The 24,643-nt window shown below is 39.4% G+C and overlaps 1 protein-coding gene across 2 annotated transcripts in view; it reads left to right on the top strand.

Moving 5' to 3' along the window:
• EPHA3 (EPH receptor A3) overlaps nt 1-24,643 on the top strand; it is a 216,677-nt gene that overhangs the window by 163,553 nt on the left and 28,481 nt on the right. Inside the window, exons 6-11 of one of the 2 annotated variants that reach the window (XM_057415894.1) lie at nt 505-629; nt 7,242-7,401; nt 9,748-9,850; nt 10,312-10,379; nt 14,750-14,875; nt 21,094-21,279. In XM_057415894.1, coding sequence (XP_057271877.1) covers nt 505-629; nt 7,242-7,401; nt 9,748-9,850; nt 10,312-10,379; nt 14,750-14,875; nt 21,094-21,279 — 768 coding nt within the window. Of the gene's footprint in view, nt 1-504; nt 630-7,238; nt 7,402-9,747; nt 9,851-10,311; nt 10,380-14,749; nt 14,876-21,093; nt 21,280-24,643 lie in introns of both variants that reach the window. The other variant, XM_057415893.1, reaches the window with a different exon arrangement.

The following is a 24,643-nucleotide window of genomic DNA, read 5'->3' as shown; positions in this document are numbered from 1 at the left end:
AGCTTACCAAATAATGTTATAAAGGAGTCTGTATTCTGTGGTATGCTGACGGCTATTACTAGCCGTGGATACCAGGAACTCTTTGTATGTAATGCATCCCAGCACCATTTTGCACTTGCATATGAAAATGTTATCAGAGTTATGCAATCTGGTAATGATAATACTCCAGCATTACAACAAATAAGTAGTACTGATTTTTTTGTTCTGTATTTTAGTATACTTAATGTATTTCATTGCTTACTCTGTAGTAGCAGATCGAAACCATCTGCTGTCTTGCCACTAGTCCTTCAGTCGAACAGAAAATCTCAGTTCATTTTCTTTGAGGCCAGTATCCTTTAAGGAATGTGTACCAGGACTATAATCCAGCTGCTGAATGTTGATACAAGTTCAGACCTATGCTCATGAGTTTTTAAAGTGGAAACAACGCTCTTTGCCAAGGATTGGAACAGAGATAAACTCATTTTGCTTTTCTCTCTTCCCTCCTGACCCCATTCCCTTTTACAGCTCCGTCCCCCATCACAGTCATAAGGAAAGACAGGACGTCCAGGAACAGCGTGTCTCTGTCTTGGCAAGAACCCGAACATCCAAATGGGATCATCTTGGACTACGAAGTCAAATACTATGAGAAGGTGGGAAGAAAGATCAAAGGGCATGTTTTTGTGCTAGTAATCCTGTAATGAAATTATTGCATCTTGCTTGCATTAAGGATTCAGGGGCACCCCAGTTCATTCACTGTCTGCCTTAATGACATTAGGTGTTGAAACTGTTCAGTTTTTGGTAAGGAGCACATCATGAAAATGTGAAGTGAAATTGCTAAGCTGTGTTGTCTACCAAGTTCATCCCCAAACACGTCAGAACAAAAAGAGAAATTAATGCAGCCAAGCCGTAATACCTTTATTTTTTTCCTCTCCCTTGAGTACAGTTTGCTTACTCAGTTCTATTATGCTGTCAGTGTTCATACGTTTATTTGTCAGCATCCATATGCTGGTTCTTCCCTGTGGCACAATTATCTTTCACACAAAAATTATTGGGTAAAGAGATGGGTGATCCTTTGGGCTCGTATGCACTGTGAGAGTTCCTACTTTTCATGAATAACTGGATTCTTCATCAATTGTATGTAAATAACTGCAGACGAAAGACAGTCTGCCATTAAACAGGTTCTGCTTTTCACTGGCGTTTTCTTGTGTTTACAGCTGTTGATTTCTACATCCTATATAGATCTGTATATAGGAAAAAAAGGAATCTTTATAACAAAATGGGGGCTTTTAGTAAATCTTACTGGTAGAATTAAAACAAGCAGGAATTGTGAAGATTACGGAGGGTGGTATTAGCCATTTTTGGATCACAGAGACCTTTTGGTAGAATATATTGCTACTGAAGTTGACAAACTTTGGAAAAATGTCACAAATAATGGTTTAATTTACTTAACATTTACTAATGCTGTTCATATCTAGGAATCAGGCTTATATTTCATACGTACCAGGGAAGACATGGTGCTAATATCCACTTAGAAACTGCGGTTAAGACAACTCCATGGGTATTCAGTTAATCTTTAGGAAGTTTTCTCATGGAGCTTAGCAGTGGTTCAATGTGGTATTGATAGTCCACACATGATCGTCAGCTGAAAGATAGGGATTGGAAGGCCATATACTGAAAAGATCTCTCCCAAATTATTACGCCATTTGATTTGGGGATGGTTGTTATGGTGAGCACTTGAAGCTTCAAAGACCTTGGTTAAAGTCTAAACATATCTACTGCTAAAAGAAGAAGGAAACGTCCTAACATTTCAGTTCAGTTTCACCTTATAGAGCAGTACCCTGTGGATTTTCACTTTGGGGTTGTTTTATTTTTGCATCTTCAGCAGTGAAAGGATATAGGAATTATTTGGGAACACTTCCACATTTCTTAAGAAAAGATGTACTGCCTTTTGGTAGTGCTTGGAAGAGCTATTTACCTCACCAAGAGCCAACACCTGAATGACCCCAGAACTTCAGCCTGGTTTGCATGGGCCAGGTTGTTTCTCTGCATCATTAACTTGTGTTTCATTTGAAACCTACCTTGCTGCTGCTGGGGATATCTTTGTTTTCCAGCAGCCCCTTCTGAGCTTAACCTCCAGTCTCCCCAGGTGTAAGTCCTTGCTTGGGGGGCTCCATGCAAGTGCCATGAAGCGCACTATCTATCACGTGCCTATGTTGAGTGTTGTGTTGAGCATTGTGGCATTGGAGCAAGTAAAACCTTGGGTTTTAGTTGCTCCAAAGGGAGAGGATTTTTCCCCTTGTGTGCTTTTTAGTTCATTTTAATTAAACTGAGAAGTTGTTTTTTTTTTTTTTTTTTTGCTGTGTTTTGAAAATTGTTCTGGACTGGAATTGGCTTCTTTCATTCCAGGAAATTGTCACCATTCAGTGCTGTCGTATGCACAGTCTGATATATATAATATATATATATGATATATCATATATATCATATGTAATAGAAGCATGCTTCTATTCCCACTGATAATATCTAGTCTTATGGAGCAACTGGTTGTCAGAAGACAGCCTCCTAAGACAACCAGTCTTAAGAGGCTGATCTTGCACATGTGTTTCTTCCCTTTGAAGTCTATGATCAAGAGTTAGTATGCACCAGACAGCTTTCTTAAACCAGAGAGCCAACTGCTTGACAATAGGAGCCAGACCGTTTGGAGCAAAAAACCCAACCTTCTGACACCGGTGTTTTTAATGTGTGCTGTGTAGTCCCTTGGGAGTCAGAAATCTGTTCCTCAGGGTTTATGATTAAGAAAAGCAAATCTATTGTCAGGAGGCTTTAATCCAATGGCTATTTTAGCTCTGCAGATTGCAAAAGATGGAAAACTACTACTGTGTTAAACTTACCTGAGGCCAGAGCGGCCCATGCTTGGCTGTTACTCTTCCTTACTCCTCCAAACACCTTTGGAAGATGCTGCTTTTTAGTCTGAGATCTCTCAGCAGCCCCACTCACTTCTTCTTTTGGAAAGAGAGCTTTCTTTTTCAACTGGCCCCATCCATTTGATTTTCTGCTTCAGAAATCATCCTGGTTGTGCTCATCAAAAGCCCCGCTGCTGTTAAGGTTCAGCTGCTAGGAAATGCAACTTTTACAGTTAGCAATCTGCGTATTTATCCTGCCATGTCACACCTGATTGCCGATAGACCATTTATGCTGAGCCACTATTGCCCTCCTGTTTTATTTTTCTTATTTCCCATACCTTTTGTAATCCCTTAGAAATTAATAAATACAGTATTAGTAGAACAGTACAGCCCAATTCTGTCATATACCTTGCTCATGCAGTTTCCTTTTATTTCTTTTTTATTCTGCTAGGCTGTTCTTAAATTTCAAGGAATACGTGCTTTTTATGGGCAACTGCGTGTTACTGATATTCAGGATGTTAGAATAGATTTGGAATACAAATAGAATTTCCTGTATCTAAATTATGATATCATGCAGTTGTTCTAATGTGTTATTGGCATAAACTAAGTGGAAAATATTTGATTTCTTCAACCTATTCAGTTGTCAGGGTTGTTTTTTTTTCACCAGTGATTGCACTTGTGTAAGCTAGAGAGAATAGAGAGAGCTTTATATGGTGTTTCTAGAGAAATTAGGAGCTACAGTGTTGGGAAACTCTTAACTTTTTGGAATGAACTTACGGGGTTTAAATGGATAATATTATGAATGGAGAGTGGCAGTTTTTCAGTTTCAGTGTTTGGAATAGAATTGTATTTTGTGTAAAAATCTATAGGGCTCGGTTATGAGGCCCCAGTTGCTATTTATTCAAAGCATTTGAAAGAAAGAAAATCCTCTTTCAGATGAATACTGTATGGAACTTCTAGGCATTTATTTTATGGTAGGGCATAACATTTTATGTTAAGTTAATGGTACCAAATGACACCCCAGTTCAGACCATAATGCTGTGCTGGATTTTAAACATCTCAGCTGTCAAAGTCTACATATAAAAAAAGCCATATATATATATATATATATATATGTGTGTGTGTGTATGTATATATGTGTGTGTGTATATATATATATTACTTCTTTTCTTTCCTCCTTGTCGTTGCTCACATAATTATGTTCTCTGGAAGGAATATCTTTTCATGCAAAGATACAAAATAAGCCATCTCCTAAATACCACACATAAACTCTTAATTGCTTCATTTAAATAGGTGGTTTACACTTATGCTAAAACCCACACACTTTATTTAGGTGAAATCTGCTGCAAACAATGAGTGAAATTTAGTTGCATTCTCACATTACTAAAACAGATTTGCCTTTGCCGTTATTGAAATCTGTGTGCTCAGTAGACTGGTTAAATCTGTCTAAATATCCAGTTTGTGTTCTTTCTGAGGCTGATAAAGTAAACTATATGCAAATGCACTTAGTTGCTTTAAAAACTCTTATTAAATCTGCCTTTGAGGGTAGGTGGCTATGTATGCTCCACAAGGTTTGTAGGAACTGGCATACTGATGAACAGTTCATGCTTGACAATAAGGTAAAGCAGTATCTGGACTGTGCGTTCCTCCCAAAGATGTGTAGCCTGCTTTTGGCCTCTCAAGTTCACACGCAGCTGATGGAGAAAATGTTCTTCCTCATATAATATAAACACTTACTGTGCTTATCTGTAATCTGCATACTGTTCACTCTCACTGCTGCTGCCGCTATAGATTTTAAATGTATCCCAAATCTGTCTTTCGTAAAACATAGTTTAAAATTAGAAAATGTTATTTGCAAATGAGACACAGCAGTGGGATTTGCTTCCCAGTAAAGACTGTGTCTGGTAAACTATGCAGACATATTCAGGAAGAATACACTTTGTGTGTCCCAGTTCGAATTTATCATCAAACTGAGTGTTTGATTAAAGTCCTGCTTGGCAAAGACTGACTCCTTTTTGTATATTCCTTTTGCTTATGGCAGCTATAGCGTTGTATCTCTAAAGTTTTACTTCATCCCCGAGAATGATAAACTTGGGCTTTTATGTGGTGTTTCACTGATTTGATTACTGGTAAAATAAAAAATGACTTACAAAATATGTGTGTAAAAAGCTGGCCATAAACTAAGATACCATGACATCCTCCATACCATTGTTTTAAACATTTATTTTCCAAGTTCCATTGTGGATTATTAACAGACAGGCCATGACTATTTTTTCCCTTGCACGTATGTATCTGCACAAGAAGGAAATGTTTGCATTTCATAAAAGCAGCCTGAAGTGAGATCCAAATGAATGTGCAGTCATAACGTACACAAAAGGTTTGATGTTTTAAAGACAAGATTAGTATGTCTTTGAAATTAAAATAGTTGCCTGTGTTCAACTGAATTATGAGATAAGGAAATCCTGCAAATTATAATACTGGGCCTTTGTGAGGTCCAAAATAAATTCACACAAGCCTATATGCTCCTTAGAATGTGTTTTCTCTCCTGAATTTATAACAGAAAACCTTTCAGAGTATTGGGAAACTATGAGGAGGTCCAATGGTGATGTCCTTTTTACTTTTAGTATGCAAAGAAAATGGACCATGGCAAACATTCTTATAGTCATGCTTTGAAGATTGGGTGCAGCTCACCCTATCTGAGGTTTTGATTCCAGACAGTGACTTTTAGTCACTTGCTTAGCTGCTTCTCCCCCCACCCCATTCCCTTCACTGTGATTGCTCATGTGCATAATGGCATAATGTTGAATATTATGTGAAGACTGAGAATTTCCCTAACTGTGGTGTAAAGGTTTCTGTTTCTCTTTATATCAAAGACTGCCAAGCGTACTTAGGCTTCTGTAGCACCAAAGTGAACAGTTTCTGATATCCACCTACTAACTCAGACTAAACCTAACTTTCTTACTCCAGGCAGCACTGCAGAGCAAACACGCTAAAACAACTCTAGTCAGTTGAGCTTTTCACATGGTGGTGGGATGGCTTTGACATTGAGTTATGTTGAGTATTTTCCAACCTCCGTACTTGTGCATCGGCATTTTACCGTTGTCAAAGCTAAAATGTCAGTACCTTACAAGCTAATGCAATGCCATAAAAGATAGTAGGAATTAGATGAGATTGTCTGCATCCGACATGCATTAACATAAGGCAGTTTCTGCTTTCAACCAGGCAAAAGTCAATGGTATTAATGTATGTCAGAGTGTGCAAAGTAAAAGTGTAGCATATGAAGTCCCCAGCACCTCCAGAATAAAAAAGTTCATGGTGGGGAACCTAAATAACCGGGATTCTCACAGTTCCCCACATGTGTGGCTGCTGTCCAAGATTTTTCCTGAGGCAGTTCCAGCTGCCATTTTTAGGAAGCCAAAAATGCTCTTTTGGTACAGGATGCCTTTAGTAATATAAGCAATACCTCAGGCTCCAAACGCATACTTAAATTTTTAGGCTAGGTGCTTACAGTGGGACTGAGACTTACTTTTATCGGGGTTAGCTTTTTACACAATGTGAACTTGGTAAATTAAAAAATGGTCAATTTCTTATTTTATATAAAAAGCCATTATGCCAGAAATACATGACTTTTAAGTGTGTGAGAGTGTATCATCTGTACTGGACACATGCCTTGCTCTTTAACAAAAAGCAGTAAGGAGAAAACATGTTTCCTTTCTGCCTGCTAAAGCCAAGACTCATTCAAGAGTAAGTTTTCAGTGGGCTGTTCCCCAAATGAGGATGGACTCATCAATCTCAGTTTTTATGGCATAATAGAAAACCAGTTATACTCTCCTGTTCGCAAACCTGAGGTGAGGAACCTGAGAGGAGTTTCTTTTCTGATGGTTATAAAGGTAAATGCTGTCTTGTAAAACGTGAGGCAGTAAAAACTGCATCCTGCAATGGCTCTGCAGGGCCCTAAAATGTCTAAGTTGGACTGTTACAACTTCCAGTTCAGTGCAGAAGGCAGATCTGGTTTATGACCTTTTTTAAGTAATATTTTAATCTTCATTTTCTTGTTGTATTACAGACGACGGACAAAATGATGCAAAGCCATTTAATGAAATGTCATATACTCAGCATGTCTAGTGTTTGATTTACAGCAGAAGGCCAGAGGAGCTCTAATGATTTAGGTTTCTCCTTAATCAAGAGATTTGTAGCAGACTGAAAATGAATGACTGCACAAGCATTTGTCAGGCCATAAATATTCAGATAACATGCCAGTGCTCTCCAGGTGACTTGTAGTAATTTTGTGCCAGCCACCTCTTCTTTCTGTTTTTCAGAGTTTGGTTTTAATCTGATAATTCCTCTTCCCAAAAGCAGGAGCAAGAGACGAGCTATACTATCCTGAGAGCCAAAGGCACCAATGTCACCATCAGTGGCCTCAAACCTGATACCACCTACGTCTTCCAAATTCGAGCCCGAACTGCAGCTGGATATGGGACAAACAGCCGCAAGTTTGAATTTGAAACCAGTCCAGATTGTATGTATTTGTTCAAACGGCTTATACTGACATCCTGCCCGGTTGCTGAGTGATTTGAATAGCTGCTTTCACTCCTTTTCTAGTTTAGTAAATGCAACTCATAACTATTTATGATTCGTCTTTCTGGGTAGCAATACTATATAACTTTATATTTTATCGTTAAACTTGAAACATGCTATAAAGTGTATACCATGACTATCACAGGTGGTATTTTCTTTCATTCCCTACTCGACCGCTGCCTTGTGCCAGAATCGATACCTTGCTAGACCACGGCTCCTGCCAAGGAAGGAAGTCTGGTAGAAAAACAGATTCACAGCCTCACACTATTCCAAGTTTGTGGCCTGAACCCCATGGACTATAAACCCCTGCTCTTAGAGAATTAATATTATATTGGTCCATTACTCCTGCGGGTCAGTGTGTAATTCACCACACTATTGCAGAGCATTGTTGATGTCTCCTAGGTAGCCTTGAGATGAAACTAATATGCACAGGTCAGGAAGGATAGTCATTCAGTTAAGTAGCTGGTCAGGCAGTTGGGCTGTTTGGGTACCCCCTTCTTCCTGCCGCAACACTTCTGGGTGGCCTTTGGGAAGATATTTAGTTGGCTGGTGCTCCTTTTTTCTTTCCTCTGATGCCTAGATTTATTTAACTGCTTTTAATATTATCTAACTGATGTACTTATAGGTATTGTTTATAAATTCTGTTACTGTGCCAGAATGACTCTTAATAGAGCTCCAGAAAGACTCCTAATGGGAGTCAGTCTTGAGCGTTACTTTCTCATCACTTGATACTATATAGTAAGTCAGACCTTCTCTTTGCTAGAAGCTGAAAGTGGATTAATGCATCAAAAAGTCAGCCTTTGCTTGGGTACCCAGTTTCTGATGTAGATTGATGATGCATAATCAAAGACTTTGCATTTTAGAAGGCTGGGCTTTCCCAGAAGATCTGCTGTTCAGAGTTGTAACACAACTAAGGACTGTAATTCTGATATGCTCTCAGAAGGCTTATTCATGTACCCACGCAAAGGCTTGAGAACCCATGGTATAAAAAGTGCTCTGCTAAAAGTGATGAATTTTTAACCAAGAAGAGTAGCATGAATCCAAATGGTCTTTCACTTGGCATCGTGCATTTTTGAGATATGTATTTCATCCCCATTTATTCCTCCTCCATTTTAGCTCTTACTCTGAAAAGCAAAGAAGCTTATTGTTTAAAAAAGATCCAGATCTCTGTTGCAGTAACATGCAGCTTTGGCATACTGGATGAAACTGGAACTCAAAATAGGACAAACAAGTCCAACAAGGAGAAAAAAAACAGTTGCAGTGGTAGAGCTTAATGAATTTTCTCTGCAAAGCAATATTAAAAGAAAAAAGGTAGCTGTCTGATAATGTGGAAGGTGACAGGAGGCAGTGGTGCACATCTCAGTAACAAGTGTGCAAGTTACACAGATAGACAACAAACTGCATGACTTTTTTCCTATTGCCAAGTTATCATAACAACAGGAGTGCAGTTGTAGGTCTATAACAGGCAAAGGCTTCTTCCCAAGGGGAATTGCGTGACTCCAAGCAGTCACATACCCAAATTGTCTAATTTGTGGGGACAAGCAGTGCTAACTTTCAGCATTCTTTGGACAGCTAACTTGAAGAGTAGAGCTGAGGAGCCTAATTCTGCTGTGCTTGGTGAAGTTCAGGTGTCTGCTGAAGATTGTTCATAACACCTAAGATCTAAAGGTGTCCTGTCATTGCATAGCAGTCTAGCACACCAGAGCTCCATGCTTAGGGACCAAAGGAAAGCATCCAGTGTAAGGTAGAAGATAGCCCTTCATTTTCCTATAGACACTGATTAACCATGCATAGTTCTCTGTGCCTCTGTGTGCCCTGCTTTTTGCAACCTTCACAGAGATATTGTCAAGCTTAACTGGAAAGCTTAATTCATTAAAGCACTTCCCATCATCCAGAAATGAGAATAAGGGTGACAATTATTGACTGGCTGGGATTTCTTGCCAAGGAAAAGTTCCTTACTGACCATGACAGAACATGTGTATGTTATGGTATGTATGTTTGTATCTAGATATATGTTTATATTTAAGTGTCAGTTTAACAATCAGCAAGAGTAAAAACCTGCAGTAGTTGAAACAACTTTGGTAGATCATCAAAGATAGCTGGAGTCTTTTGTTTTCTTCCCTTGCATTTATTTGTCTGATGAAAAATTACTTAGTAGATTAAATCTTTGGCAAGGGACCAAATGCTATGTAGTGATGACTTTGTTCCATATACAAGTGTCAGTTGTGATGTAATCAGCATTATGTTTTGCAGGGGTTATTTATATGTTTTTGTGTTAACTTTGCAGCATTCTCCATATCCAGCGAGAACAGCCAGGTCGTAATGATTGCCATTTCAGCGGCAGTAGCCATTATCCTCCTCACAGTTGTGGTGTACGTCTTGATTGGGAGGTTAGTTTTCATCCTCTGGTTTGCACATTTGCTCCTGCTTCGATTTCCCCCAGGGGCCTTGATGAGCATGGCAAATTGGGTGTCATCGGGCGGTAGCATGGCTTGTTTGTACCTCCTCCTTTCTCTGCTGCCCAGGAGCTCTGAATGCCGCTTCGTGTTCAGTAATGAGCCCGCTAAGGTTAGCAGCCCCAGTCATACAGCAGTTGTTAAAAAATGCTATAAACACATTCTTAGGCAATTGTAAAATTAAACTGTAGGGGTCAAAAATCAACAAATCCTCTCATTAGCCAATTTCCTCAAATTCCCTGAGAATATAACATGCCTCTATGAGGACAGAGAATGTAAATATCATTAAACTTTCAAACAGGCATTTAATTGTGGAGGAACAAACATTTTATTCTGTTTCCACCTGCAGTTAACGTATAAATTTCTCCATTTTTTTTTCCCTCTGTTGCTTGTAGATTCTGTGGATACAAGAAGTCTAAGCATGGCACTGATGAGAAAAGACTACATTTTGGGAATGGCCATTGTAAGTTACTGAAGCCTTTGAATGCTTCCAAATCTGTTGAATGCATCCCCTAGATAACTGGTATTTTTCAAATTAAAAAGAAAAAGTCATACCTCACTTAAACCAAGGTGAAATTGGGAAGAGAATTATCGCTTCTCTTGTGGGTAGGGAGATTTTCCCCAAACAATTATTCTTTGTTTCAAATTCTTTCGTATGTGTTCAGAGTAGTAATGAGCAAAACATCGCTACGTTCAAGCAGTGCATGTGGTTAGTAATGCGATATCGATTCCTGTGCATTACTGAAACGCGGAGTGTAACTTCAGCTTCCTCATTATGAGCTGTATGAAGTCTGAGAGATGTCATTTTCTTTACAAAGCAAAATATAAAATCAATGAAACCTGTCTCAATGACTACTGAAGGGATCGTGAAAATTACTCGTTTGACAGAGCTGACCCAGTAATAGTTTGGAATTATTCTAAGCGGTCTGAAAAGTGACGTGGAGTAGTTTCTGAAATTAAGAATAACTACGTGACATAAGCAAGTATGTCACAAATTAATGGGAACTTTTAATCCAGCTCTCATTTCAAACATGTGTTTTTTCAAGTCCTGATTCTCCTCTTGCAAGAATGAATATGTCTGTGCTTTCTCTGGTCTCATCTAGGACTGACAAGAGAGCCTCTCTATTGACTTCCGTTGTCTTTTGTATATAGTTCAGGATGTGAAGTTTTGCTCATCCTGAGGAATCTGGGTTACTTTTGAAATGTGTTCAAAAGCCAAACCTGAAGCCTATCTATTTCTGATGTTTCACTGCCTGTTTTTATTAAGGCTAAATGGGACTTTATTCATGGCTATTCTGGGTCAGTTGGCTGTGCCCTCTGAAAGGAACAGCATGGAGCAAGATCCTATTCAGCGGACACTCAGGGGAAGGAATGTTGATTTTCTGAGCCTGGACACCTGTACTGGCTACCAGGAAGAAGCAGCCTGCTGTGGCCCATGGATAGAGGAGAATATCATCCTGCAGTATTTCAGCTCCTCTCTGATCCCGTATTCTCTCTGCAGTGTACATAACCCTGCAGCACTTTTCCCCAGCAGAGGAGATGTGGTCTGTGAGGACTAGAAGCTTCATCCATACCTTCTTTAAAGAAGGAAGAAAATAGTTTTGGAGCAGGAGAAGTTGAGGGGAGGGGAAGGTGATGGTTTAACACTCCTGGCTGGGGAGGGGGGGATATTCTTGGGAGGTTTATAGTTGCATTTGGGTTACTTTTCATCTTTATGGGGCAAAGATAAAGTCCTTCATAAACGCCAAGACTGGAAATTCCTTCTTTTTTTCTCACCCACAGAATTCTTGGTGTCTAATGAGCATGTTTTTACTAAGGAGCAGTAGTTTGTCTTTGAAACTCTTTAAGCTCCACATAAATACCTTGCTATACCATGCAGACCACTTTGAATCTACTGCTTAGCATGTTGTAAGGTTAACGTGCATGGGTTTTCTTCACGCAACAGTGGCGCTGTACCGTTGGCAATAAAAGTGCTCTTGGTACCATAATCAGATGCCTCCCCACCGAATATAATTGAGTTAACATTTTAACGAGGGATTTACCTGCAGTACTTGGAAATTAGAGCTACTTCCTAATCCCCGTGACAATGGAGTAACTGTTCTCTGACTGTTCATATTATTATTATTCTAAGTTTGGAGCCCCTCCTTATCTCCTGAGAGCCATGAGCTTGTATATCCACAACATGTGTGCTCCTTCCCCTGCACTGTCAGGGGATACACAAGCTGTACCAGTGGGCTTTGCGTTGTGCAGCCCAACAACTGCTAACCAACTAGTCTCAAAAAAACCCTACATGGTTACATGTGGCCCATAGAATTAATGCTTCATCATCCAAATTTAATGAGGTTATAAAATAAAAGCAACCAGTAAAAAAAGTGTCACAGACAAATAACAGGTCGAAATTTGCTCTCCTTACTCCCACACAATGGAAAGTTGCAATCACTATTCTTAAAACATGTCAGTGCTGTTAAATTCCTGCGGATTAAATTGCTTTTAATTTGGCTTCAGATATTTATGTACTGTTTTCTGAGTAGTGCCATGCTGATTCACTGTGTAGTAAGAACAGAGCTGACCATGGTATTTCTGTTAGAACTCCTTGGAAATGATTTATTGATTTTTGCAGATATTTGTGTTGGGATTTGTATGCATGTGCATGTGTGGCTGTCGAAACTTTATTCTACCAAATTGCAGTCTTTCTCAAAGAATAAGAAAATTGCTCCCATGAACTATAAAAAAAAAGGATAAAGTAACTTCCATGGCTGTCGTAAACTTTCAGCATCTTAAATACAGCAGCTGGTTTATTTCAGTCGGTTTATTCTGAATTACTTTAAAAAAGGCTCCAGCCATGACCTATTCCCTGCAGCCTTATTACAAATCCTATAATATTGCTTCAAAGGAGCAAAAATGTTTCACCTCCTCAGATCCTCTCCCTCTGCCTTCTCTGGCTAGGCCCTTTTTATTTTTTTGCTACCTTTAGGGCAATTCATGCTGTTAAAATGAAAATGTAAATTATTATGTTTGCGCAGAATGAGCTGTAAAGTAGTGCAGCTTAACACATGTGCATGTGTTTATTATCTGTTTTTCATGACAGAACCCAGTTACTATACAGGCTGTCCTTAATTATTGGCGTGAAGGGATTATTCTCCTTGCAGTCACCCATCACCTGGTCTTGGGAACCTCTGGGGTCAGCGTTAAAAATCTCCAGCCAAAAACCCCACAGTGCAGAAGCTTTTAATTATGTTTAGCGGGGGTACAAGGGAGCCTGTAACGTGCATCCAGCATGGACGGAAAGGAGCATTTACAAGATTTCTAACCAACAGCAATATACAGCCAATTACTTTTTGTTTTACTTGCAAGTAGTTCTGTAATCATCAGGCTCTTGAAGGGAAACGCAGTCGGCATTTAATGCTGCGCGCACGCAGTCCTTGTGTTAAGAGCATGGCTCTTGGTTTGCATTGTTATTGAGGCAATTAACTTGGGAACTCACTTTTATCATCTCTCTGTCAATCCTGAGGCCAATAAATCTCCATCAAATCGATTTCATTTATATATTTGTTTATTTTACGTACACTGGGGGTTGTTTGACAAAATGATGGTGGGCTCTAGCGAATGGTCCAAAAGTGCTTTTTCCCCATCTGTGTGACCCAAACAAAAAAGGTTTAACTATTCTGGTAGTGAACAATTGATGCAGTATAATAATGCCAAGCTGGAACGGATATTCCTGAGTGGGTTAAGGCAGTGTTTGTAGGAGGAGGTGATACCTTTTACAAGACCAACTGGTACTGTTAGACAAATCTAGAATACATACCCAGGAATGCAGGTTTTTTTGTCAGAAGCTGAAAACTTCAAGCTGGATGTAATGATTATTTTACTTTTTGTTAACAAAACACCTTTGTGTTCTAAAATGAATACAGAGGCAGGCACACAAAGTACTGGGTACATGCGCAAGCAGGGCCTTGATCTGGGGAGGAGGAATGAGGCTATGCTTTACCTTCAGCATCTCTGCTTGGGAGAAAGGTTATGAATAAGAATACATTCCTCCCATCCCCAGTCCTGCTACAGGAAGAGATGTGGAGAGCTTGAAACTGCCCTTAAAATTGTTCAGTCATTCGAGCTTGAACTTGCCCCAGGCAAAATGAACAACCCCTGGCCAGAAAACTGTAGAGGGGGATAATATAATAACATGGATATCAGGGAAACTAAGCAGTGCAACCAGACTTCAATAATAAGAACAACCGGCTGCCATCCTTGTATGTGCTAGCAGAGGGATTAAGGCAGAGATGCATTTGTTCATGTATAATTTTCTTTTCTTATGCACCTTAGAATCATAGAATAGTTAGGGTTGGAAAGGACCTTATGATCATCTAGTTCCAAACCCCTGCCATGGGCAGGGACACCTCACACTAAACCATATCACCCAAGGCCTTGAAGACCTTGATGGAGGACTTGGAAAGAAAAAGCTTGAGTTGATGTGCTCTCCTTAGCATATTCCTAAGAACTTTTCAGGTTGACTGTAGCATCACGCATTTTGTTTCTTGTCTCTGCTGTTGCATTGCTAGGGACAATATATTGCAGCATCTAAATACAGCAAGTTGGAAGGAATAGGTGGGTAGTATTTTAGTATTTGAAAAGCAGTTAAAAATGGCAAGCACAGACATATTATAAATTGGTTTTTAGGCTTCTGCGCATTAGTGTCTCTGGCTTTACACAGTTTGATTTGGAAAAGCTGTATACCTCTTTTTTCTATTGATTTGATTTCTGCTGTCTCATGAGTGTTCTTGCGAAGGATTAATTAAGTCTAAGTAACATTTTCTCTCTGAATTTGTTTTTACACAGTGAAACTCCCAGGCCTGAGAACTTACGTCGATCCGCATACATATGAAGATCCCAATCAAGCTGTGCATGAATTTGCCAAGGAACTAGATGCTTCTAATATCTCCATTGATAAAGTAGTTGGAGCAGGTAATGATGAGCAGATTTAACGAACTAAAGGGTTTTGCTGTATCTACTGTTTTACTTGTAAGTAAAAAGGAAGCTAAAGTGTTCAAATTTCATATTTACAGCTGATTCCAGTGCATGTGAAAACTTAAGGGCATGCAGTTCTTTTTCATTGTTCCCAAAGAAAGCAGGTAGCAAGGCAGTTTTTCAGACACCCATTAGCCCACTTTTGGGAGCGAAAAGAGTTCAGCCTCACTTCTTAGGTTTCTCTTTAAAATCTGTCAGCACAGAAAATGGTATCAACTGTGGAGATGTTTTCCTTTTCTTCAAAACAAAGAAAGGACTGTTGACTATTATGCCTTGAATGAAACCACAAACTCATTTCATACCAGTCACCACTCATCCATCAGCCTGCAATGACCTTTGGTCATTGGATTGATTTTGGTCACTGCTTTGGATTTGAATTATCGATTTAGGAGGAAAGGGTTGTCTGTCTGATAACTGATTGTCTGAGCCATACAGATGCCATAGATTGTTTGGCTTACAGAAAACAAACTGTCGAAATGAGCAGATTTTGTAGCAGAGGAGCCAGATTACAGAAAGTCCCATCACACTGAGTTGTCCATGTTGCAATGTGGCATGTAGTTCCTGATAGGACAAGTGCTTGCTTCTTGAAGTGGCAAATTGTCTGGCTGAGTCAGAAGATCATGAAGTGGTGGCTTTCCTGCTAAATTAAAGCATTTGTGAGAAGCACTATTGATTTTTAATCCATTGAAAATTACTAATTCTTTTATTATTGATTTTTTTTTTGCTTTTCTCTAAACTTATTACTTGAATTAAAATCAGGAGATGTGTGAGAGACAGTCCCCTAGTGCACAGCAAAGGTTTCCAGTTGGAAACAAATATAGAACCAAGCTACTGAACTCAGTGCATCTCCTGAATCACCCAGTAAAAGAAATAGTATTCATCCTCTCTCACTGCAGCTACTCACGTGCTTGTATGAAGTTAGGTTATCTTCTGCAAAAGTAGGGGTTTTGTTCCTTGCTGGTTTCAATTTTGCCCCACAAGAGTGCACTGTTCTCCATCATCTTCATTCAAGGCGGTGGAGCTCTGCTTACTTAATAGAGAGTTAGTATGGAGGTAAGGAAGTGGGTTCCTGAAAAGCTAAATCCAAAAGCTGCATTTTTCCTTAAAAAACTTCCAGGAGCCTTCATTCACAAATATAAGCTTTCCACACTTGGGCTGTGTGCAGTACATGAATCTAGAAAACAAACTCATAAGAATCAATGATATTTCATATTTTATAGCACATTGTTCTGACCTACCCGAAAAGACATGAGAATGAGAGGTAAGCCAAAACCTGTCAGCTGTGACCTCTGAAAATGGAGAAAGAGTTTTCTGAGAAGCTTCAGAGAAGGGATATGTTCTGTAAGGGTCAGGTGGTTTAAAATGAAGTCCCTTTGTTGCACTCCAGTAAAAGTGATGGTCATTCCTGCAGGTCCTCTGCATTGAAGCTTGGACTCAAAACATGATAAAGCCATTTGTTGGAGACCCTTTGTCAGATTCGCGTAGTCTAAGCTACATATGGCATTATGGTTAGCATTTCCTTTTAGCAGTTGCCAGAGTTGCCAGCACAAAGAGCCATGCAGGAAAAAACAGACAAAAATCATGATATGGAGTGCTGGGAGCTTCCAAAATGTGTTTGTAGCATCACTTTACACTGCTGCCACATTCAGCACGTGGTGGTTCTTGCATTTGGAGTGAATGCCTCCGAGGCTGCTTCTTTCCTTCCCAAAAGCAGAAAGGCATTTCCTGTCTCTTACTTGAGTCAATGACTTATTTGAGTGGATGACTTGGTCTTTTCCTGCCCTTCTCCTTTACAAATGCAAGTGTGAATAAAATTATGAGAAGACAGTGATTTGAGAAGAAGGGATTCATTTAACTGTGTTGAAGTGTGACGTAAGTAATGAGACCTTCAAGTCAGGCAAGTAATCTTGATACTCTGAGGTCCTTTTCCAGGCATTTTTTCACAGCTTTAGCCAGAAGTCTCTGAGAATAGAGGGCAGCTTACACAGCTTTGAAAACATACCCAGACACAATAAGGAAATATTCTTGTCCAAAAGAACCTCAAGAAAAACACAAGGGATTTTAGTGGGAGGCTAAGCATAAGAAAATTGAGGTCAGGAGCCACTTTTTCAGATTTTTCTTTTAAGTAATTCTTTCTTTTAAAACAACTTACTTGTTTTTATGGATCCAGTTCAGCAAACCACTTAAGAAGTTTAAATCCAATTGGATAGCAAGAAAATACTACAGAAAAAGTACTTTCTTGATGTGGGATAGATTTACAGATGTGCTTTGCTGAACATGAAAGCCAGCTTTTGTTTTTCTTTCAAAGTTTAAACATACCTGGAACATGACATCTTCTTAATCAAAGTACTTTTGAAATTGAGGGGCTACCTGTCCGTGAACTTATGATGAAGGTTTGGAGTGTCTCAGTGAAGGCTTGTAGAACATTGCTGACATTCATGAGGTTTATGAAACGGTAAGTTTAGGTGCCTCTCCAACTCTGAGGGAGTTCTGTGTGCAACAGTACAATCATGATTTGAAACACAGCAAAGTAAAGGGAATAGTTAATTTCACAGTCATCTTTTACTTGTCCCCTGGGTCTCAATGCACAGCAAATGCCATTCACTGATGCACTAAGTAGCCCATTTAAAAAGAAATTAAGATCGCCTGAAGAGTGATCTTTATCGCATGAACAGCCCTCCTAATAATATCTATTTGCTTTCCAGATGTAAATAGACATATCAGTCTGCAGGGCAGGTTATGCAGTGTTTATGTGTGAGTATAATCAAAAATAAACACTTTAGAAAGGCTCTATGTGAAAATGTAGAGCCATCAAACTCATCTCTTCTTGGTTTTCTACCTTCCAACTTGGACACAAGGCTTTATTCCTCCTAAACAATATCTGATGAGATCCAGTCCATTTCTTACTGGGACCATATAGTAATGATTTGCAGGAAGAAAAGATATAGTGTAACTGAATGTCATTATGGACGTCGACCAGGTAGGGTTAGGTAGCATCCATGCTGCCCTGTATATGAATGAACTGAAGGTTAATGTGCCCAGTGAGCTTTTTCGAGTGAAATTGTTTTCCATTTCATATTGACAGGCAAGAGTAAGCTCAATTGCTATGAAGGCTCCAACTTTTAGTCTCTTGCTGCATCAACTGGCCTTGAGGCATTTGTAGAATCCGATTAATCACCCAGTTTCTAAACTGTGCAGCCGTGGCTGAAGGGACCATGTTGATGCACATTAGCCATAATCTTTTCCTTCCCAGAAGTCAAACAAATATCAGATATATGATTCCAGTTGTAAATGAAGGCTTGATTCCCAGACTGTTTGCTGAAATCAGAGCTATAGTCTTCGTTGACCATAATTGAACAATAGTTTTAAGAGGTTAGCATTTTTTAGCCTTTTTGACCATTAAAATATAGAGAACAGGAAATACGAAGCTGGACAGTGCAAGATTTATTTCAAGCACTTTTTCCCCTTCCTTCTGCTTTCAAGATGTGCTTTAGTCTTCCTCTTTGTAGTTCTCGGATAGTGTTGAGCTGGGGGTTAGTGTCTGAACTGTAGCAGTGTTTGTGCTTGGTAAAGTATACTTGTCATTTTGGTTTGCAGAGATTGAATAGTTTTAATTAAGAAGTCTGAACAGGATTCGACACCCATTACTTACTAGTAATAGGTTTTACAATTCATTTTCTGAGCTGCTGCCTGTCTTGGCAGCATGAAATACAACTAATGTTAGAAACAAAGGATGCAATCTATTTTAGTAGTATATATGTATTTAAAGATACATACTCTGAGTTTAATTTTCTTTGATTATTACATTAGTACCATTAGCATGCCTGGAGGATGAAGCACCTCAGCAATTGGTGATAAGATATGGTGACTTTCACTTCTATGTTGACTTAAATCTAGCCTGTGTTAACAACAGAGAAAGGTCATTGACCTGTGACACATTTGATCAGGTGTTTTGTTTAAATTGGCTGTCTAACAGAGAAACCTTATAAAATAAAGCTGAAAAGTGACCTCAGGAGGTCATGAAGCCCATACCCTTTCCCACCTTCTTGGGTACTGCTCTTGACAGATGCTTATTTATAATCTGCAAGATAAGAGTTTGTAGACTCCATAAAAAATCTTTTGTACTGTCCAAGTGTCCTTACTGTTCGAATTATTTTCCTGATCTAACTGAGCTTTATTGTAACTTGAAACTATTCTTGGGTTTACCTTTTCTGCATAGAATAAGGAGCTGGCATCCATATAACTGTAATTTCAATAAGCCTAAACTATTGTCATCTCTCTCTCTCATCTCATTCCTTGTTGTGAATAAATAATGCCAAGTCCTTGAGCTTTTGAATGTGGACACACAGCCCTGACTTTTAAGGCTCAGGTCATTGTTCTTTCCCCCTTTATCATGCCCAAATTGAGTTGCTGCATACGGGGCATGAACTCTACTACAAAAGAATAATTTCAGTTCGCAGATGAATGGGCTGAATGTAACATCTCAGATGTATCCCATGTGGTATCACATCTGAAGTCAGTGGTGAAGGGCTATCAACCCATCATACATTTCCGAGCGTTAAATCTATGAAGAGCAAGATGATTTAAATTTGCCTATTAAAAATACTTTATTTCTGTGGATTTTGGTCATTTTTAGTTTTCACAGATGTTGCTTAATGTAAACAATCAGCTGCAGATATAAAGAAAGAATCATTGTGGGCAAATGAGCTCCAAGAGCCTTTGCTCTTTAGAGGCAGAGTTATGCTATTGCATTTAGGATTATTGCACTTTAAGTGGGGAAAAGCTCATATGTAAGCAGTATCATCACTCTTTCCATGGTACTTCACTCACAAGTAAAATCAAAATTCCCAGTTTGCATGAAAATGATGCCAGCTAGATTTAGATTTATAGGATTAGTTTGTTTCCAGCTCAGACTTTCTGTACAAGGCCACTTGACAAAATATGGCACATGAGGGACTATTTATATTTAGATCTCCTGTATTCTGATGAAAGAACTTGAGTAGCCATGTGTTAGAAAATGAGTGTGAAAGCCCTCCAGCAATACCCTGTAACTTCTTGAAAGATAACAAACAAAGCACACACACAAACCAGCAACCAACCAACCTTTCTTCCCTGATCAGTATAGTGTTTTCCTTGTCTTTAAAGAATTTTGTAGGGACAATTCTTGCTATCATATTTCTTGTGTATTTTAGCCATTCTCTGTTTTTATTGTGTTTCTCATCATTTCAATTGTTTTGCCATTGAAACAAGGAGAAAAAAATTTACCTACTGTTATTTTAACTGGGATGTTGTAGGTGCAGTTTATTATATTGTATGAAATCTAAGACAGGGGTTGGATAACTGGGAATCAAAAGTCAGCTGCTGCTCAAATGTTAAGGTGCTGAAACTTCCATTAAATGCTTTATGTAATCATTAGCTAAATATAGAAATCTTCAAGTGTTTTCTTCCAGCAGTTTGTCTACATATGTAATATGTGCTTATCTGAATGCCAAGGTAATTTTCTCTGTATGTTCTTCTTGGATGTTACATAGCAAAGGATAAACCATGTTTTATGAAAGTAAACATGCAGTGATATCTGCCATTTTCTATTTGGGGATCTCACACAAGATGCAGTGGGCACAATATTCATGGTGGACTCTCAGGTCCTGTAGTCCCACAGTGACAGTATATATTTGCATTATTAGATCCATTTGAATAATGACAGAACAAAGATAATCTGTATGGATTTATTTTCCTTTGCAGCTGTGTAGATAAATTATTTCGTTATGAATTATCTTGCTACTTCAAGTGAAATATGTTTGGTAGAAATGAAGAGTAAGGATGCATGATTATTCTCATACTTACTTCTGTGTTGATTGGCCCTCCTACCATTGTCTCAAAGGCCATCAACTGAAACAAAAATGGGATTTTCTGGTCACATTTAAGCATTCCTCTGCTCTGCAGTCATCTGGATATGTGGAATTGTCCAGTTGGACAGCTGGAAAACCCAAGCATGGAAATGTTAAGTAGTTGTCCAAAGGTCTCCTTTGGAGCTCTGGTCAGTGGCCCACCAGTAAACATCACACCCCAGGGATTCTTGCTGAATGCTGTCTTCTTTCTTAAATCCCCATGAAATAACTATATTTAATCTTTTGTCACTTTTTGCACTTTTTTAGGGGAATTTGGAGAAGTTTGCAGTGGGCGCCTGAAGCTGCCTTCTAAAAAGGAAATTTCAGTGGCTATCAAAACCCTGAAAGTTGGTTACACAGAGAAACAGAGGAGGGACTTCCTTGGAGAAGCAAGCATCATGGGACAGTTTGACCACCCTAACATCATTCGATTAGAGGGAGTCGTCACTAAAAGTAAGCTATCAGAGGCACATCTGTTTTGTATGGGAAGTGTCACTGGAGGACCCCTTCCAACCTAAATTGTTCTGGGATTTGCTGGTCTTTCAGGAGCAAAAGCAAATAAAAAGCTGACTCATCCATGTTTATTCTCTGCAAACCCTTCCAGAAACGTTTATGCTCTAACCCTGTCAATATGTACCAGATAGCCTTTAAAAGAGATAACAGCAGAAACACATAGTTTGGCTTTTGCAGTGTATATTGTATTTCCTTAAAAGCAGGAAAAACATTACCCGTGTGAAAGCACCAGCTAACCCCCCCACTGATGGATCCAATGAGGAATGGTATCGGAGGCAATTGCCTGCAGTGCAGCTGCAGGATCTTCACTGGCTTGCTGCTTGCGGGCTGCTGAGAACTTAGAAACCATGCCCTGGGTTGATGAGCTGGGAAAAACATGGGAATAAAAACAGTCTGCTTAAAAAAAAAAACTGAGAACACATAGAAAAATAAGCGTTTCTGTAATGAACTGGCAGGTTTAATAAACTCCAGAGCTACAAATTGCTACAGAGTGGCCAAGAGGCACTCGCTGATCATCTGTTACCAGTCACAGAGTCTAAGGGTTCCTAATTGCACTGAGCAATATGTTCTGCTTTCAACCAAGTCATTAGACGTTATCATTAGCACAAATTAATGAACACCCTACCTGGCTCTGGCAACTGGTACCAGTAAATTAATGAGTAAATCCAAGCTTCTTCCTGCATGGTTTCCATGAAGGGAAAAGAATACTCCATGTTACTCTATGTGATATTCAGTACACACGGACGTACTGATGTCTGTATTCAGTGCGCATCAGTGCATACCAGTATGAGACATTTTAAAGATCCTGAACCTCCAGAATACCTCTTAGTAAAAATCTAAAGGTGAAATAAATGCAGAAGTAAATAAAAAATCTTGGGACCTTCCGATGCCAGTCGTAAAATTGATTTTATTTCTTGATAATATATATATTTTTTTTTACTGAGACATTTTCTATATCTGCCCCTGGTTGTTTCTGTTATGGGTGTAGGGGTTTTTTGTTAAAGCTTATTTTTGTCTGTTTTTTATGATAACAAATCGCCTTCTCATTTTGAGCCCAAAAAAAGGAATTGAAACCTCCATCCACATGTGGCACCTGCCTGAAGAGTAACATATTTGAAGAACCCTCTCCAACTCTACTGTCATCTAGGTAACAGCAGGTTGTAACAGGCATTTCTGAGACATCAGTAGCCTCCTCTAAGCTGCCCATGCTCTTCTCCTCATGAGTAGGTGGTGGGATTGAGTGATGGTGATACTGCCTTGTTTAGGCAAATTCTGGCTCTCATGCTCTCATTGAGGCAAGATGTTTCCTAGCTCATCCTAGAGGACTGTGCTGGCAAAGCAGCTCCTTGCCATTTCAGTGAACTGAGAACATTTACAGTTTAACTGGGTAGAAGTATACCAAATACCTTGTTGTAAAGTGGATGTTTTTACTGGGTTTAAGGAACTTTTATTTTAAATTGCATGAGCCAAGGTGTCAGAAGAACAGACAGGTATGAAAGTACTTGGTACCTTACTGCAACAAATTATATTAAATTTAAAAAAAACAACCTAAAACACAAGAATGTGTTTAAAAATAGCTAGTGAAAGGTATGTAGAAAAAACTCTATGTGTTACGAAGAGACATAATTAAAATAATAATGTTCTAAGTGTGATTTATGAAAGTCTATTTTGCTGATTTAAATAACAAAGAATCATGGAATCATAGAATAGTTAGGGTTGGAAAGGACCTTCAGATCATCCAGTTCCAACCCCCCTGCCATGGGCAGGGACACCTCACACTAAACCATGGCACCCAAGGCCTCATCCAGCCTGGTCTTGAACACTGCCAGGGATGGAGCATTCACAACCTCCCTGGGCAACCCATTCCAGTGCCTCACCACCCTTACAGTAAAGAACTTCTTCCTTATATCCAATCTAAACTTCCCTTGTTTAAGTTTTAACCCGTTACCCCTTGTCCTGTCACTACAGTCCCTAATGAAGAGTCCCTCCCCAGCATCCCTATAGCCCCCCTTCAGATACTGGAAGCTGCTATGAGGTCTCCACGCAGCCTTCTCTTCTCCAGGCTGAACAGCCCCAACTTCCTCAGCCTGTCTCCATACGGGAGGTGCTCCAACCCCTGATCATCCTCGTGGCCTCCTCTGGCCTTGTTCCAACAGTTCCATGTCCTTTTGATGTTGAGGACACCAGAACTTCAGCTCGGGTCTCACAGTCACACAGACACACGCTTTGTACAGACAGAATAAGATTTGCAGTCCCAAAATTACTTGACACTGAAGCATCAGCCTGTACACAGCTGAGCTAAAATCTGTTCTGTTACTTTTTTGTTGCACTATAGAAAATGATTTAATTGCTGTGCATGCAGAATTTGTGCATCGCTTTGAATGCGCATTACTAATTCTGTCTGTATTCTGTATAACTGACTATTAGTAAATTTGCTACTCAGCTATATTCACAGCAGACTGCTGTGTTTCAGGGGGTTGGGAGTGCCAGCTGCCTGTCACATTTAACTATGAGAGACTGAGCTCTGAATATTCCCAGCTGAAGTCAATAAAAGCCTCAGGGATGCAGCACCCTCTCCAGATAGCTTGAGTATAGGAGGTGAGAAAACTGCTCTGAAACTATTTGTTTCTGCTTCTCTAGGTAAAATTATATGGCAGAGATGCAAGTGAAGATAATAATGTATTTTCTTTAACGTTCTGTTGGGTAATAGAAGAAGGTTGTGGGGGTTTTGTGTTTTTTAAACCAAACCAATATACTGCAATAACACATTAGGCAGTGTTCCTATTTTTTAATGGTAGTTACTAAATCACACTGAAAAGCATCAGTTTGTGTATAGTAAGTAGAGAGCCTGTGGAATATTTACTGGATCACTCTCAGTACAGGTAGTGCATGATAAGCAGGCAGTATGACCTTTTCTTCATTAACCACATTCTATTTGACAGATGACCCTTAGCAATGATCTACCTTTTCATACTAAGCAGGTCTTCTGAAGCAACTCCTTGTAACTGCAACTGGCACAATCCCTGTAACAGGGCTGTTTGGTGTAGGAAGTTCTCAAGCTGGGGTGGCTCTGGTTTGCCAGGAGACAAGCCACCGATAGCACGAAGGAGGTGCATCAGAAAAGACTCCAGTCCTTTGCTTCGATGCAGGGTTGTTCCCCTCCTTCACGTTAGTTTCTGTTGTGTGTTTCCCTGTCACTACCCTGTTCTCCTCAGCATGCTGCAGGCAGTAGCCTTAATAACCAGCGTGCATGTTCTGCTTAGTTTACTAATAACTTACAGCAATTTGTAGCCTGTTAGTATAA

The sequence above is a fragment of the Pezoporus wallicus genome, unplaced genomic scaffold, assembly GCF_028554395.1.
Source record: "Pezoporus wallicus isolate ANWC-B61680 ecotype Strahan unplaced genomic scaffold, APGP_CSIRO_Pwel_v1 contig_6814, whole genome shotgun sequence".
NCBI lineage: Eukaryota > Metazoa > Chordata > Aves > Psittaciformes > Psittacidae > Pezoporus > Pezoporus wallicus.
Note: the sequence above shows the minus strand (reverse complement) of the source record. Positions and strands in the feature narration are given on the sequence as shown.